Here is an 18,557-nt window from a genome sequence, read left to right as displayed (position 1 = left end):
GAAAAAAATCTGGTGTGCAGACTATAAAATTTTTGTTGGCCGTCAACACAAAGGACGATTTTCGTGCAGTCAGTACAGATTTCGTCAGGGAAAAATCTTATGAGCAAGTCTGGGCATGCTCAGTGAAGAAAGAACACAAAGAAAGCAAACCAACACATGACATCACTTCTGAAGTAGAATTTTGTTGGGCGAGAAAATTTGTGTGCAGTCTAGGCACAGTCCAACCAACAAAACACAACTCTGGACAAAAGACGGACGATCGGTCGGCCGATAATCGTTGCGTGTGTACGGGGCTTAACAAAAGGTCAATGAGTATTGATGCCTGTGCTCACCAAGTGTATGGGGTATACTTTTACAGACTATGACCAGGAGAACCCCATGCAGAGGTGCTCACTCAGATGATCCCATATGTATTTTCCATAGGATGAGTTTTATGAAGACTATGCCATACTGGCTTGCTCTACAGGACAGATAATTAACCAAGTTCTGTTTTTTTTAATTCAAACATTTTCTGGTTGATTACATCTTTTTTTTTTAAACAACTAATTCTAGTTTGTATGTATCTATTATATGTCTTTTTGTTACGATACCCACCTTTTGCTGCCTGTCATATCATCCCGTATAAAATTTTCATTGTGCTTGTTGATTGCATAATTGGTCAGATGCATACAGACATCGTCCTGTCAAATGATATTAATAATTAAGTAATAATATTTTTTTTATTTGTAGGCTGAAAGCATAATTATGAAGATAAGGGTAACTACAGCATTGCATAATTGACTGGGCAAAAAAAAAAAGCAAATTCCATTGGGTTTAACCTTCTCTTGAAAGGGAAAGTATAACATTTCTGCCAGGTATGCTTAGACCCCGTTCACACTGGGGCGACCTGTCAGGCGACCTGGTCACCTGACTGGTCGCCGCAGGTCGCCTGCCATAGAGAAGCTGTGGACCTGTTCTAATAGGAGCGACACAAGTCGCTCCGACTTAGAAAAAGGGTCCGGAGCTTCTTTGGGGCGACCTGGAGCGACCTGCATTGACTTCAATGTTATGAAGTCCGTGCCGGCCGCTCCGAGGTCGCGGTGCGAGCTGCGCGCCGCGACCTGTGAGGTCGCCCCGGCAAGTCGGATCGCCCCAGTGTGAACGGGGTCTTAATGGAAAGGACCAATGCTTGATATTTGTTAAGATAAATAAGTCTGTTGAATCAAATAAAATTAAATGAATCAAGCAAACTGTACTTTGACATCTTTAAAGCTGATCTCCAGATGCTCTCTGGATAGAATCAAACTTAGATAAGAAAAAAGAGGGGGGGGGGTATGGGGGGAGCTGCAGCACAGAAGGTTTTTCACCCTAATATATAGAATGCAATAAACTGAAAAACCATGAGGCTTTACAGCCACTTTAATGTTCCATTCTGATTAATGTTACAAGGCTCTTTACCAGGTTGCTGTGACTAGGCTCTGTGTAAGACAAAGTTGCAAAACGTGCCAGCCCTTCTTTGTAGATGAAAATGCGCAGAGGTTCACAAGATGTCACAAGCACATATATCCGCAGATCGAATTTATATCCATCGACGAGGAATGGCTGTACGGAGAAAAAAAATGTAAATGCAGGGCATGTCATATTAAAAGCAGAGTCAGAGATCTTCCATAATATAAGACAGTAAAAAGTTTTAGAATGATACGGACTACTAACAAAAATTGTAGACAACAGGGCTAGTTTACATGGACACCTGATTTGAAATGTATCTAAATGCTTTACAAACACTCTATGGCAGAGGTGTAACTAGAACCTTCAGCGCCCCAATGCAAGAAACCGTGAAGAGCTCCCTTAACCACTGGGGCCCTTTCTCATCTGTCCTTGGGCCCTTCCCACAGATCCTGGGGTCCTTTAATCCCACCACAGGACCCTTTATAAGCCCTGGTTCACAGTGCTGCGACCTATCATTCGACTTGCAATACTTAAAGTTGCTTGACAAGTCAAAACACATTTCAATGGGTGACATCGTAATCACTGCAACTCAAGTCACAGTAACCAAGAAAAAGGTTGTTGCACTACTTTTCTGCAACTTTAGTGCAATTTCAGTGTCATAGACCGCATTGTTAAATCACAAAAATTGCAAGCAAGTCCCACTAATTTGGGTCGCAAACCCAGCCTTACAGTCCCACAGCGGGACCCTTTAACATGTTCTACAGCTGGCCCACTTCCTTTCATCTTAGGAAGCCCCCCCCCCCACAGTGGAGGAAATGCGACCCTTGGGACCCTGGTAGTTTTGCCACTGTCTATGGGGGTGGTTTGCGAAAAGAGTAGAGAATATTAGCTTAGTGAATGCAATAAAAAAATCACTTTGTAAAGAATACCTTTTCATGTGCAAAGAAAATAAAAGAAAAATGTTTGCTTGCACATGACTGGATTAATCAGGTCAGAAAGGCTTTACTTTATTCAATGAGCTGAATTTTAGTAAATCGACCCTTATGTGTTTAACACGATTTGAGATGCATTACCATCATGTTTAATTCAGATGCAGGAAATTATCAGCAGCTTTCTGAAAGCTCATAAGCAACTGTTTTACACACCCAGGTAATAATGTTATGAAAGAATGAAGGAAGTAAAATAATTTCTTAGGCGTGGTTGGTTGCATGGAGGTAATTAGTAGTTTGTTTATTAAGCGCTTTTTTTATTATGGGGGGGGGGGGGGTTCATCATACTATTCTAGCCCTAGCTATCTTCTTGCTGCTATTGTTAACTAAAAATGCTAACTGTTTGGCTGTCATGCAAACCATGCTTTACCCATTAAATTAACCCCTTGGCGCCGGCTGCTGCGACCCTTTAAGGGGTTCGCTATGCCGGGAGGCAGAGCGGGGCTTATGGCCACATGACCGCTGTAATTAGCTGTCACATGATCAGAAAAGTCTCGATCGCAAAAGTAGATCAGGAACTTTCTGTGAGCCACCGGTCACTGTGCTGGGAGCGCTATTGCACGCAAATATACGGCTGCACAGCGCTAAGACCTGGCTGCCGAGAAGCCGAATATATATATCACTGTACACAAAACATTTGATAAAAGTGTAGTGTTCCAAATGTTGCATGCAACATCTAAACCAGACAGACATTCTCAACTAGGGTTCCTTGAGCTGTGCATACTTGACCTCCCATCTAATGGTGCTTGCATAATTTCATACTTCCAGGTTCAATGCCACTTGGCAGAGCCAGCAGCAAAACTGCAGGGATGTCATTCTGGCCACCCCTGTAAGCATTCTTCAGACTTACCATCACCAATCTAACTGGCATTTTCCCAATGACCCTAATGGACTAATCTTACCAGGGGTTCCCCCAGATCTGAAAATAATTTAAAGGTTTCCTTAGGGGTAAAAAGGTTGAGAAAGGGTGACCTAAACTGGGGAGGAAGCAATACAAAGTCAAATGAAAGTGATCAAATGTTTTAGATTTAGTGTCACTTTTCTAAGGTGGAACTACACTGCATCTGAGCACCACGAACATAAAACTCTAATTCATTTATCATTCTCAAAGCAAACCCACCCATTTACTTCCTGGAATCCATCTGCCTTTACTTAGGCATGCAGGCAGGGGGATGTGCTTAGCTGAGAAAATCCCTCCTCCCCTCCTGAAAACTCCAAGGATTTATGACATTATTTGCCTAGGTCTGGAAACCAGGAAGTAACTGAAGAAATGTAAAAAAAAAAAAAAAAAAAGTTTAAAACAAGTAAATATGATATACTTTCCTATCTATATACTAATGCTAGCAGGAGGATTAAAAATAGTCAATGTTAATGGAGAGAGTGTTCAACTTAAATTTTTTTTATATATATATATATATATATATATATATATATATATATATATATATATACACGCACGCACACTGTTCATGACTTAGCTAAAGAGAGAACGCCAGTCAATGCAATGAGTCAATAACAGGCTTTTTTTTAACAGAGGGAAAAATATAAACATGTTAAAAAAACAGACTAAAGCTCCACCTCTCGGCTCAAAGGAGAATACAAAAATATGCTGATTATATGCAAAAATAAATACTGAACTAAAAAGGAAAAGCTAAAAATTATTTATGTTTATTGTAGTCCTGCTCACAGTATTTAAGGAAGAAAATGTGTACAATTTCTGCCATTTTCAAGTACCTTGACAACCTATTCAGATTTATACGTTCGAGTAATGTGTGTTATGGCGTTATGTCATTCTGAAAGGCACCCCCATTGCTCCAGTCTGATGCACAGTCAACATAACTGCATTGCAACAAACCATAATGCCTGGCAATGCATTACGATGCATTGTGGTGGTCTTCATTAGAAAAACGAGTGCATACCCAAAGTTCTCTGCATTGGTGTGAGCTACAGAAGACGCCGTGATTGGATGGCGAAACGCGTCTAGCGATTGGCTGAGCGGACTTGACGTCACTTCCGGCCGGTGAAGAGCACGCTGCGGGAGCAGCGAACCACCGCGCCGAGACCTATATGCCTTCACTTTTAACATGTTTGTGAGTAGATTTTCTTGTTCTCAATAAAAATTGTTCAAACGTTCTTCACTATGGATGGCCTTTCTTTTCCATGAGGGAACTCGGGTATACCTAAAGGACCACCAATAAGGATCTCACTACGAACTCCAGGCTGTTACAGAAAACTGAGTCTATACAGCAACACATTATTGAATGCTTCATACCGAGCGGATTGTGGTAAGTAGAAAACCACAAGGGGATCATCCCCATCCATGCGCACAGTAAAGCACAGGAGCACCTTATCTGCACTTGATGGACATTATATATGGACTTTATGATTTAATATGAATTTGATATTTTATGCATGAATTTGTAGTATTGTTTGCGTGATCTTGCGAGATTTGCACAGTATACTTTGCACATGTTTGCACATTTGCACAAGTTCACATATTTATTTTAACCCATCGATTTAGTTTTTAAGCAGCGCTGCAACATTGGGTTCACATTATTTTAAAGGGCACTAGCACTTTAATTTGCAGCAAGCAGCTTCTGATTGCACAGACACTTTTCTAAATTATTTAAATTATTTATTTTGCACAATACCATAAGCGCGAGGTTACACCGATACACATTGGTGTGCATTGGCAGCTCATTCAAAATGACTGGAAGGGGGTGACGCTATCAATCATCCACCTATCACCTCCCATTCATAGAAGCTGTAATATGGCCTCTATGAATGTCGGATTCGGCAGGAAAGGACAGGCATAGTCGAGCTCCCTCTCTTAATGAGAGCTTCCGACAGCACAGTAGCTGTAGTATGGCAGTGGGGAAGGGGGGGGGGGGCGGTAGGACAGATTTCTATAGGACGATTTCTACTGAAAGCAGGGGAAGTAACATGAGGAACTAACTATTGTTATGTCCCTTGTGCTGATTTTTCTGTTTTTAGTTTTGGCTAAACTTCGAATTTAAAACACCAAAAAACAGCATGGACATCTGAATCAGGCCTTGAAGAATTTGGCAACTGCTTTGAAAAGCAGCTGGGGTGCTTTACAAAGCCTTCTTTCAGTTCCCCATGTGAACTAGGCCATACATCAGTACAATATTCACTTTTGCTGTGTACTGTATACAGAATAGGTGATCTCTGTTACCTTGGAGACGTACTGCTGACAGATCATGTGCTCTCCATGTTTGATGTCCTTCAGGTTTTTAGAGAGAAAAATGCCCTTGCCTTGACAGCCACTATCAGGTTTGCAGATATAGGTTTTGTTCTTCTTTGAGCGGCAATAGGCCTGGAAATCACCATAACTGCAGTAGAAGGACAAGTAGACACAAGGAAAAATACACTCATGTGATTTATAATAAAACCTAATATATATATATATATATATATATATATATTCTAAGCAATCTAAACTAAGCAACAAGAGAAACAGTAAAGCCTCGTACACACGCAACGATTGTTGGCCGACCGATCGGCCGTCTTTTGTCCAGTGTTGTTGTGTTGGTTGAAATGTGCTCTAGACTGCACACAAATTTTCTCGGGCAACAAAAAACAACTTCAGAAGTGATGTCATGTGCTGGTTTACTTTCCGTGTGTTTTTTCTTCTCCGAGCATGCCCAGTCTTGCTCATCACATTTTTGTCTGCCGAAATCTGTACTGACTGACGGAAAATCGGGCGTTCTATTGACGGCCAACAAAAATTTTATAGCATGCACACCAGATTTTGTTCGGCCGAAAAGTCGCAGTCGGTTGTCGGAAGCATCATACTAACAAGCCGACAATCGGCCGATCGGACGGTGGCCGAAAATTCACGGCCAACAGTCGTTGCGTGTGTACGAGGCATTAGATGTTAAAGTACCAATATACCTTAGTAACATATTTTCAAAGATTTTGACATTTATATAACAACTGGGTCTAAGGAGACCATTGCCACAATAATGTAGATTATACCCAGTTGGACATTTTTGACAGATCCTGTAGAGTAGTTTCATTTCTACGAAGGTTAAAACTTGGTCCTTAAAAGATTTTTAATGCATACTCGTAAAATATGACCACTCATAATTATATGAAAGACATGGGATTTTCCAAACAGGTCTATTACTCTAATGCCAGCCTTTCTCAACTTTTTTTCTCCTAAAATAACTTCAGTTCTCGGAAAACCCTTACTAAATCCAATTATTTGATGATCAATGGCAAAAAGGCGTCTTACACTGGTGTTCAGAATGCCACTTACAGACAGCTAAAAAAGTATTTGAGTCATGATGCTGGCTTTGCCAACTGACAATGGTCAAGGAATTATGCAGGCACCATACATGGATGGTCAACTAACCAGGGACATGCAGTCAGCGGAGGCAGAGTCTCACCTGCCATGAACATAAAAAACAAAACAAAAAAAAACACGATCGAGCTTTGAGGGTTGTAGCTCGGCGACTTGGGGTCACAGAGACCCCAAATTGGGGGGTAGGTACCTACAGTCCTACCCCATCACTGGTCAAAATATGGTTCCAGAGATACATGGCTCCTTGCTCAGTCTTTCAGAATCTGTTTGCGGCAGACTGAGAGGATGAGCTCACAGTGCCTCTGGTTTCTTGAGCTCAATGGACAGCTTGGAGCCTTGGACCAATGATAAAGCACCATTGGTCCAAGCTATCCAATAAAAAAGCTGCAGTGAAGGCTCTCCTCTCACTGCTGTGTCAAAGAAGGGGGCATATTTCTAAAAGACAAATGCTCTATTTCAGCCCAGCCCTCCCAGAATTACAAGGAAAAAACATGGGTTTAGGTGTATAAGTTTTTACCCATAATCTCATGTTTTTTTCACTCAGTTTAGAGGAAGAATCTGCTGCTTCTGAAAAGGTACTTACTTAATCAAGCAAAATAATATATTATTATGCTATATGTTATAACATAATAATTTATTATTTATCTATTTACTGTGAAATTACTGGTTTGAAGTTATAACTTCAAACTTCACTAATTTGTCCATTGGGCTACCTGCTTGAGTACAGTTTTTTTTTTAAATATAGTAAAATTTCCTCTAAAAAATATATAATAATTATTTGTATATTACTTTCTTATGGTAATTAACCACTTGCCACCAAGGCCAATTCTGACACTTCTCTCCTACATGTAAAAACCCTAATTTGTTCGCTAGAAAATTACTCAGAACCCCTAAACATTATATATATATATATATATATATATATATTTAGCAGACACCCTAGGGAATCAAGAGGTGGTCCTTTTATGTCACACGGTATTTGCGCAGCAATTTTTTTAAATGTTTAACGAATAAAAATGAAAAAAAAAACGCTAGTTTACCTGATTTTTTTGTATAATGTGAAAGATGACGGTACGCCTAGTAAACAACGACCTAACATATCACGCTTTAAAATTGCGCACACTTGCGGAATGGCGCCAAACTTCAGTACCTAAAAATGTCCATAGGCGAAGCTTTAAAGTTTTTTACAGATGCCAATCTTGATTTTGGAAAACCTCCTTCTCTTACACTTATCTCCATACACCCAAATCATAAAGAGAGAAAGCTGGAGATAGTGCTTTATGTTTTAAAACAACCGATGTATTAAACACTAAATATAAAAACACTCACATTTTCCTGGTCCTTAGAGTGCACCAAACTGTAAAAAGCATTCAGTCCTCACAGTGCTGGTATAAGACAATCAGACAGTATTTCCACGGTATGCTCACAATGGGCGTCTCAGCGTTACGACAGGTTGGCCCCTCCCCTACGTGTTACGTCACAGGGTCACGTGGCTTCCTCAGAGGGATATATTGCCACCAAAGGAATGAAACAGTATAAAATAGATCCCCAGGGAGGGACAAAAGTGCATATAGGCCATTGGTTGGTTTTATCCCCCAGGTGAGGGCACATCTGAGGAGGGGATTATCACTAATGTATGTGGATGATTGGAGCACATAGTGGTGAACACTAATTAGGGAAACAGTCGTTTGGATATGTGAACACAAGCCTATTTATGAAAGATTGAGCATATGCAAGCAAATTCATACCAAAGGACACTTTTTAACACAATTTTGCACATTGATACATGTTTAGTGCCGGTTCACACTTCTGCGATGCGGGAACCCTGCGAATCCACTGCAGGTTCCTGCATCGCATTGAACTTGCATGGCAGTTCACACTGCCATATGCAAATCGCTGGGGGTGTCAATACAAAATTAATGACACCCCCAGATCAGCTCGCATATCGCAGTGCGAACTGACAATTCGCACATGAATCAGATCGCACTGGTGTGAACCACCATGTGATCCGATTCTGATGCGGACCCAAAAAAGGGTCCTGTGCGTGTTCAGCCCGATTCAGATGTGAATTCAGCCATACAGTCTGTATGGCTGGCTTTGCATCGCACAGACATCGCATGTGATTTTAGGAGCAGTGCGCTCCAAATCACATGCGATGTCTGTCATCACAGAATTGTGAGTGTGTATAGGTGTGAGCGATCCACTTTGTAAGTTTCTAGTTTTGTAGTCTCATAGCACCACATACCAGCGTGCAAGTACACCCATTTTTAATTTTTACATGTTTAGAGTTACAGAAGAGGTCTAGAGCTAGAATTATTGATTTTGCTCCAACGTTCGCGCGAATACCTCAACTGTGTGGTTTGAACACCGTTTACATATGCTAAAACAAGTCCTTATGTTGGTTAAATTAGTAAACTATGAGAACTACTAAGGTGTTATCTATATCTATCTATCTATCTAGCTATCTATCTGGGGAGGGCTGGCAGCATTAGGCCTGGGGGGCAAGTCCAGTCAAGTGGCCCATTGAACCATCAAATCAGTTCACCATCCATGCCAACCTGGTTTTATAACAGATATTGATGTTATGAAGCAGGACAAACATGATGCAATGTGGTAACTTAATTTAAGGTTAATAGCAACAAAGGAGGTTTAACAAAAATACATGACATCACGCCAGACGGGGCCTAGGAAGCTCCTGACGGGCAGAGATCGTTTTGCCTGACAGGGAAGTGACTGTGTTAGTATTGTGCCGGCTGGGTGCAGGAGGGTACTCTGCATACTCATACTGCTCCGCTGCAGCTCTTCAAATATAACATTGTGTAGCGGCGATCCGGCAGCTGTATACAGTGTCTGGCCCCTACATTAATCCAGCCCTGAGTGCTGACTTTTTACCCGGCATCAGAGTGGCCAAGGGGGCAATTGCCACCCTGCCCCCCTTCCCAGTCCTCCCCTGCTATCTATCTATCTATCTATCTATCTATCTATCTATCTATCTATCTATCTATCTATCTATCTATCTATAATATAAATCTATATAATCAGAGAATGGTTCAGGTTCTATTCTTTCATTATATAGATTATATATGGCACTTTCATTAGTTCTCATAGTTTACTAATTTAACCAATATAAGGACTTGTTTTAATAAAATCAGGACTGTTGGTAGCTATATAGTGCACAGTGTCATTTTTATTTCTGCATTATGTAACAGCCCTGTACTTGACCAGTGAAATCTCAGCATTTACAGGGCTGTTACAGAATGCAGAGATAAAAAATAAAAATCTGCTGTCCAATAGATTCCTTTCCTTCTTCCTTTCCTTCCAGACGCTTATTTGTCTGGAGAAATCGGATTGACTGCCTGCGCCCTGACGTGCAGGTTTTTAAGCGTAAGCCAATTGGCTGAAGAATACATTTTTAATCTCACAGCGTTCGGGGGGGGGGGGGGGGGTTATTCACTAAATAATGCGGGGTTGTATCTGGCTCCAATACTAGCCAGTGCCTCACCAGCTACTGACCTCAATGCACGTCCCTGCAACAAACCACAGCTCAAGGAACCCCTAGAAACCTCTGGAGGAACCCTAGGGCTCCATTGAACCCTGGTGGAGAATAGCTGCTTTATGCAATGTGCTTATGACCATCGTTTGAAAAGCCAGTATCTTATATTGTACATTGGTGCTCAAATTGTAAACCTCCAGCAACCCATAGCAAACAAATATTGAATCAGACCAGGAGTATCCAAACGTACTAATCAAAGGCCCAGATTACTGTCCTTCAGACTTTAGGGGGCCAGACTGTGGCCAATGGGAGTAGAAAATACCCAGGCATCAGTGGGATTAAATAATGCCTCAGGCTTGATAGTAAGAAACGTAAATGGCACGTGTGGTCAGTAGGTGGTGAAATAGTGCCTTATTAATATTGGTGGTTGAAAAAGTGCCCCATACCTGGTGTCAGTGGGAGGAATAGCTCCCAGTCATTGGTGACAGCAGGAGGAGTAGTGCCCCATTGTTGGTGTCAGTGAGACAAATACTGCCTCCTTGTTGGTGTCAGTGGAAGGAATCATGCCCCATTGTTGGTGTCAGTGAGGCAAATAGTGCCCCACTGTTGGTGTCAGTAGAAGGAATCATGTTCTACTGTTGGTGTCAGTGGGAGTAATGGTGCCCCATTGCTGGTGTCAGGGAAAAAATAGTGCCCCTTTTTTGGTGTCAGCGGGAGGAATAATGCCTTATTGCTGGTGTCAGTGGAAAGAATAGTGCCCCATTGTTGGGGGTCAGTGGAATGAATAGCGCCCTATCACTGGTGTCAGTCAAGGGAGTCGTGCCTCATCATTGGTGTCAGTAGTAAGAATAGAATCTCGTATTAGTAGGAGGAATGATATCTAAAGGGCCAGATAAAGGCAAGCAAAGGGCCACATCTGGCCCTCAAACCACAGTTTGGAGACCACTGATTTAGATTAATGAAAGTTACCTCCGTAGACTGGTACTTTAATAAAAATTTTCTATTTTACTGGATTCCTGCCCCACTTAGTAAACTGTGATACTTACTCAGCAGGAAGGCACCATGTTCGTGGAAAAATGTTGTAATCTTTTGGAAATAATTTTAACAGTCTATTCATATTTCTTGCCAGTAAGTCCTTTCTACATATCTCACTCATTCCTGGGAAGTGATTGATTTTCTGTACATAAATAAAATGTGAAAAATATACATTTATATAAGGAAAATATTAATAAACCATTAACCAGGAGTCACTGAAATCACTATGTACTGGACCTACTTGAAACCTCTTCATCTCCATTACACGCTCCAGTGAGACCGAGCAGTCTGTCCAGTAAACTGTCCACTCTTCATCATCTCCAACTTCCTTCAGTCCACTAAGTCGTGAAGCACGCCGCACTGAGATGCAAACATAGGCAAAAAAGGAAACATACATAAATAAACATAAAAGTAGAATAAGAACAATGCACTGGATCAGTTTTACAGCAAACAGTCACATTTTGAAAGAAGGACACACTTACTTACCACTCTCATACTTGCAATGTGTTAAGTTGATACCAATTACCCTACAAATAAGAAATAGGATTTTTACAATAATTTGTACTAATGATTTAGAATTCTAAAATAGTGATAGCATTGACAATAATAAAATAAAAGCTGTTTCACATTAGGTGCATTTACAATCTTTATATACAAAAGCAGCAGTCAGTATCACCTTTCCTAAACTTGACCATAGTAGATGTATAGCGGAATGCTTTCACTACTTAATTTTTTTAGGGGGCCCTCCTGTTGTATCTGAATATTCATCAGTTGATGAACTTTCGACATATATATGGCATAAGTACAATGGCTGCCTTCACATGTACAGTAAAACCTTGGTTTGAGAGTAACTTAGTTTAAGAGCGCTTTGACTTGATATACAAGCGATGTCTTGTAGCCTCAAGTTCCAGCTGAGTATAAATAAGAAGAGCGGCACCTCCAAGTGTAGCAATATGGTTACATTTAATGAAGGTACAACATTTAGCAACTCACATGGTTGATGATTGGAACAGACACATCTAAGGATGCAGGCATCCAGGCTAAAGCTGTCCACATAGACCATCCTCCGCACCGCCATCTACGTCATCCCTTCCATGCTGCCCCTCGCTTTCAGATCTCTTTACTGCAGGGTGGTCTTCCCGGTCAGGATTACAGACTGGCAGCCGGCGGTGCAGAAGATAGTCTATGTGGACAGCTTTACCCCGGATGCCTGCATACTTAGATGTGCCTGTTTTATTCATCAACCATGTGAGTTGCTAAATGTTGTACCTTCATTAAATTGAACCATATTGCCACACTTAGAGGCGTCTCTCTTCTCTTTGATACTCTGTAGCTCCTGCTGGATTTTGCTTCTAATTCCCTTGTGGAAGCAGGTATTTGTGGATGGACATTTTATGGTTATATAACCTATCGCAATGCTCTAATCTTTTTCTATGGACTATAAACTGAAGGACTTATGAATAAATGGTTGTGGAACAAATCATCTGAGTTTCCATTATTTCTTATGGGGAAATTTGCTTTGATATAAGAGTGCTTTGGATAACAAGCATGTTTCCAGAACGAATTATGCTCGCAATCCAAGGCTTTACTGTATAGGCAACAATTACAGAATTGAAAAAGATTGTCTAGGAAAGAGTTCAACTCTTTCCACTTACTCATGGAGATGGATATTCATTACTTTGTAGCCCTTACACAGTTAACTGCAATAGGAGAACTGAGTACAGCTTAAGGTAGTCTAAACCTATATCTTTACGTCCTTCTGGAGTGTCTCATTAACAGTAAACTACATCCATTATTCAAGCACAGTGGAGGAAGCTATTTAACATCCAAATACCAGAACAATGTTATAAGAACATGGTAACACCTTCCGCTATCAGTCACATACCTGTGTTTCTTCTTTTTCTTTTTAGATTGGTCTGTTTTATCCACCTTTCCCTCAGTTACTGTATTTTTTGTAGTATTCTCCAATTCCTCTTCATCTTTGTTTTTTCTCTGCTCAATATTATGTTCAACATTTGATGTCATAGGTTCTTCATCTAATGCGGAGGTGTCACCTATACTCTCACTCTCGGATTCTTCTTCATCCTCCTCATCATCTCCGGAGTCCTCGTCTGATTCACTACCAACACGGGATTCAACCTTCATACTGCCTTGAAACACTCAAGCTGTAAAATATAGAAATCTTCTAAGCCGAAATACTAGATCAGCAAATGAAAATTCATTGTGTTTTGAGAAAATAACATACTAAAAAATGTGAGGTGGGCCACCACGCTTCTAGAAATAGCAGCCCAGGTCCAATAAAGCTATGTAGAATTTCAAGAAGAAAACAGGTGCACTCCACGGCACATGCAACCGGAAGAAGAATCAAAAAAGTGTCTATTATGGTCAGGGGAGGACTGGGCCAGGGGGCAGGAGGGAAATTGCCCCCTGGGCTGCTCTGATGCCCTGTAAAAAGGCTGCGCTGCTTCTGCCACAGACAGGCCTAAAGGATTCCTGGTGAAGAGAAGTAAAATGTCCCTGCCACTGACCTACTGAGTGCGGGTTGATGACAAGGACAGAGCGCAGGCCTCCCCCCAGAATGGATGGTGTAAACTGTGTCCGAGTAGAGGCTGGTTCCATGCCGAACTGGAGACTCTTCTCCCCCGGCCAACCCTGACCGAGCTCCCCCAGCTCCCCCCAACCGCCCCCTGCTGGCCAGGTCGGGAACCCGTATTCAGCCGGTAAGTAGAGAGTATTTGGAGCAGGGCTTCAGCTTGGAATGGGGGTCAGGAGGAGGATGGGAAGAAGGAGAGTAGGAGGGGGGCCGAGTCGCTACATCATGGGCCTCTGGTTTGTACTTGCACCCTGGGCCAAAAGTTTCCAGTCTGCCCCTGATTATGGACAACTTCTTGGTGGGCCCCAAGAGAAATGTGTCTGTATCCCACTGAAACGTTGACCATAATAAACAACTTATTGAACCTTCATTCAGTTGCAAGTCCCTTGGAGGGCATATGTCTTACCTGCCAAAGGATTTGTAATTCCCATGTACAATACACCTCACCAGCCAGCAGTCATGTCCTACATTCCCTCAGACCTCTCTACATAACATGTTGCTGAGCAGATCTAAGAGCCACAGCAGCCTGTGAATGGACAAGAGAGCAGTGGCTGCTCCTTCTTTCAGGAAACTCTCAGAAGCACGGCACTGTTGGTTAACCTCAGTAGACATGTCGTTTTCCAGTCTAACTACGTAACTACCTAGCATAATGCTAAGCAGTAGAGCCTGATTAGGTAAGAGTGCTGTGACTCTCTCTTTGTCCATTTGGGTGGTATTATACAGGGGGTTAAATGAAGCTGATATCAAGAGAGATTTAGGTACTTTTACCAACTTTATGCAAAAATACCTTCAAATTAATCTAAACTAAATCTAAACCGCTTATATTAATTAATCCATATCTGGTTCAAAAATTGGTTTGTTTATATCTGGCTCAAATTCAGGTTTAATTGGGATTATCATTATTGTTATACTAATGAGTTGTATTTTATCTTGATTTTATGCGCCAATGTACATAACAAATAATACTAACAAGGGGAACAATTAGGGTTCATTTATACTTGCTTCGACTTAAACACACATTAAAGCGCCTATTGCTTCAACATGCTTTTTTAACCCCCTTCACGCCTAAGGGTAAAACAATTCTAAATTTCTGAACACAATTTTGCAACTTTGACATGCGTTAGTAAAACTGTACAAATCTTCACAACTACTTAGTTTATCCAGGTGGATTATACAGTGTTTTTTTTAGGACAATGGGGCTCTCTTTTGGTGGTAAATGGTAATGGATATCTCCAGATTTATTTATTTTTCCATCACCAAAGGAAAACTGGCCCAAAATAGTAAACAATATATATTTTTTTAAATGTAGCTGTATATATTTTTTTGCTATTATGAAAATTTACCACCCAAGAACAACCCAAAATAAATTTTGCTTCTGATGATTGCACCGATACCACATATGTGTATGTTAGTTGTTGTTTGTACCCATAGTACAGCCCAGAAAAAGCGGTGTGCATTTTAAAACTTTTTTTTTTTCATTTTACCTAAAATATTCTGAGTGACCTTTGACCCCAACCTTGAGCCTAACACTAACCCTGGCAAAACTTGATCTTATTTTTTTCTTTAATTTTTTATGATGGTTTTATTTTTTATACCTGGGTTTGTTTACATTTCCTCTCCTGCAAGAAGAAACAATGTATCTTTCTGTTCATTCAGAAGAAGTAAACACAGGGGCGAGCTCACAGTTAAATATCATTGTCACTGTGATGGCCAATCAGAGGCTATCACAGGGATCGAGTGACCCAAAACTGACAGTCCCAGGTAGAGATGGGCGAACATCGGCCGGGACGGTTCGCGAACGCCAGCCGCAAATTTTCTCAAAAGTCCGCGAACCGCGAGTTCGCGGCGGGCCCCATTGACTTTAATGGGAGGCGAACTTTAAAAACCTTTAGGTCATATTTGCAGCCACAAAACACGTACTAGCTGTGCACAAATAGTCCCAGCACATGGACAATGTCATAACAGAAGTATTGCAATTGAAAAAGTTGCCCTAAATTTTTTTTTTTTTTTTACAGCAAGAAATATATATATTTTTTTCATAAATCAGCCAGAACTGACAGCAGCCGGGAAATACATTGTCTAATACATATAGGGTCCATTCACACATCTGTAAAATGGGTCCGCATCCATTCCAAAATTTGGCGGAACCTTTACAGACCCATTGTTTTTCATTTCCAGTCTGAAAATTAGGCATTCACTGGATAAAGAAGTAAGTGTCAGCCATTCCAGGCCCCAAAAAGTAGCCCACATGCGTTTACCTGACAGCTAAGAACGTAGTATTCTGTGGCTGAAGGTACATTAGGCCTTCACAGGATACAGAAATAAGTCTCGGCCAGTATTGGCCCCAAAAATTAGCCCACATGGATTTAATTGACAGCAAAGAACTTCGTTTTTGATGGCTAGAGGTACAGTAGGCGTTCACAGTACAGAGAACGGGAAGTGTCGGCCTGTATAGGCTGCAAAAATTAGCTCACATGGGTTGAACTGACAGCAAAGAACGTAGTATATGATGGCTAGAGGTACAGTAGGCGTTCACAGTATATACAAGTAAGTGGCGGCCCTTTATAGGCTGCAAAAAATAGCTCACATGGGTTGAACTGACAGCAAAGAGCTTCGTTTTTGATGGCTAGAGGTACAGTGGGCGTTCACAGTATACAGAAGTAAGTGGCGGCCTGTATAGGCTGCAAAAATTAGCTCACATGGGTTGAACTGACAGCAAAGAACTTAGTATATGATGGCTAGAGGTACAGAAGCCGTTCACAGTATACACAAGTAAGTGTCGGCCTGTATAGGCTGCAAAAATTAGCTCACATGGGTTGAGCTGACAGCAAAGAACTTCGCCCCAAAAATTTGCCATTCAATGGACATGAAATGCCTTTTATGCCGCTGTATGTAGCGAAGCCAAGGACCAGGAATTGTTGTGGGTAGGTGGATGGCGGTCTGGCGGATATTTGTGGCCTGGCATGAGGAATTTCGATGAAACCTGGTCTACTGGTCACATGTGTTGAATTCCTCAGAGATCCATGCCTCATTCATTTTTATAAATGTGAGGTAGTCTACACTGTCATGAGCTAGGCGAGTGCGCTTGCAAATTATGAAAGCTCTGGCCAGAGGTCAAGCCTGCCCACCCAGTAGTCCAGGGGTTCATCACTCCTCAGAGCGTCCACATCGGCCGTTAACCCGATGTAGTCGGACACCTGTCGGACACCTTTTTTTACGCTCCAACATGATTTGAGCCACAGAAGCCTGCCTTTTTCCAGAACAATGTGACGACGGCATCATGGAAGGTGGAGTGTTGGATAACTGTGAGGAGACAGGAGAAGGAGAAGGAGAAGAGGCTGGACGGTGAGAGCATGGAGTGTGGCTTTGTGGGTTCTGACAGTTTTGCTCCCACTGGGCTTGGTGATGGGATTTCAGGTGCCTTCTTAAGGCGGTTGTCCCTAGGTGAGTGTTGGGCTTACCGCGTCTTATGCGTTGACTGCAAAGGCTGCAGATGGCAACACTGGTGTCAGCAACGGACACATTAAAAAAAGCCCACACTGCAAAGCCATGTGCCGGCATCCTGGGAGCGCCAGATGTGACTGTACATGGTTGATGGCTCGCTCCTGATACATTTGCAGTCTGCTTTGTACCTCTTGTGCAATGCAAGTTCTGCCTGCCTGTCCTCCCTATCTGCTGGTCCGTCAGCCCGCCAGTTCTACAAATAATTGGCCAGTAACTATTGTCACTGTGTGTAGCACAGTTAACACAGCAAAAGAGGCCAAATGTTTGCAGGACTAAAATACAATCTTAGAAAATTATACTGTTAAATAACACCCCCACCTCAATATGTGGCATTGGGGGGGGGGCACAGGTTTATTACACCAGTTCTACAAATAATTGGCCAGTAACTGTTGTCACTGTGAGTAGCACAGTTTACACAGCAAAGGAGGCCAAATGTTTGCAGGACTAAAAGACACTCTTCGAAAATTATACTGTTAAATAACACCCCACTTCAATATGTGGCATTGGGGGGGGGGGGGGCACACCAGTTCAAAAAATTGGCCAGTGAGTCTGGAGTTGTGTGTACCAGACTTCACTCAGCAAACTAGGCAATATTGTTGCATGACACAAATACACTTGAAAAAGTTTACTCAGATAACATCCCACTTCAATATGTGGCATTGGGGGGGGGGGGGGGGGGGGGGGGAATTGGTCTATCACAGCAGTTATAATACATTATAAGTGCTTTTGTCACTGTGTGTAGTGTTGCTGCAGAAAAGCTCAGTCTCACCACCACACCTGTCACAATGCTGCACAGTGCACAATAATACTACTAATCCACTATAATATGCTTTCTACAAAGTATATTATACTGTGGATTACCCCCCCCCTCCCCCATTCTACCCCCCCCCCTTTTTAGTGCACCGCACAGCAATACCAAAAAATTTGCAGCCCTTTACATGACTTTTGTGGACATTAACAGAGCAATTTGTGTGTGACTGCAGCCGATCTCTAACTGCCCCTAAAGCAACCACTGGATACCTGCCCCTATAGTAAAGAGACTGTAATAGACCCTAGAACGACATTGGAGCATTTTAAATGACTTTTGTGGCTCAAAAGATACTAGTAGACCTATACCGAACAATACCAGCCCTGAAAAGGACTTTTGTGGATCTTCACAGCGCTATACGTGTCTAGCAAACTCTCCCT

At 41.8% G+C, this 18,557-nt stretch overlaps 1 protein-coding gene across 2 annotated transcripts in view; it reads right to left on the bottom strand.

The window, feature by feature from the left end:
* TTLL13 (tubulin tyrosine ligase like 13) overlaps window positions 1-18,557 on the bottom strand; it is a 92,886-nt gene that overhangs the window by 51,341 nt on the left and 22,988 nt on the right. For both annotated transcript variants that reach the window (XM_082253224.1, XM_082253223.1), the window contains exons 2-8: window positions 13,158-13,437; window positions 11,759-11,799; window positions 11,514-11,632; window positions 11,284-11,414; window positions 5,614-5,770; window positions 1,438-1,581; window positions 595-680 (exon numbers count right to left, since the gene is read on the bottom strand). In XM_082253224.1, the coding sequence (XP_082109350.1) occupies window positions 595-680; window positions 1,438-1,581; window positions 5,614-5,770; window positions 11,284-11,414; window positions 11,514-11,632; window positions 11,759-11,799; window positions 13,158-13,417 (938 nt within the window). In that variant the 5' untranslated portion in view covers window positions 13,418-13,437. The remainder of the gene's footprint in view (window positions 1-594; window positions 681-1,437; window positions 1,582-5,613; window positions 5,771-11,283; window positions 11,415-11,513; window positions 11,633-11,758; window positions 11,800-13,157; window positions 13,438-18,557) is intronic.

Source organism: Pelophylax lessonae, assembly GCF_965119305.1.
Source record: "Pelophylax lessonae genome assembly, chromosome: 4".
Lineage (NCBI taxonomy): Eukaryota > Metazoa > Chordata > Amphibia > Anura > Ranidae > Pelophylax > Pelophylax lessonae.
This window is presented reverse-complemented; position numbering and strand designations above follow the sequence as displayed.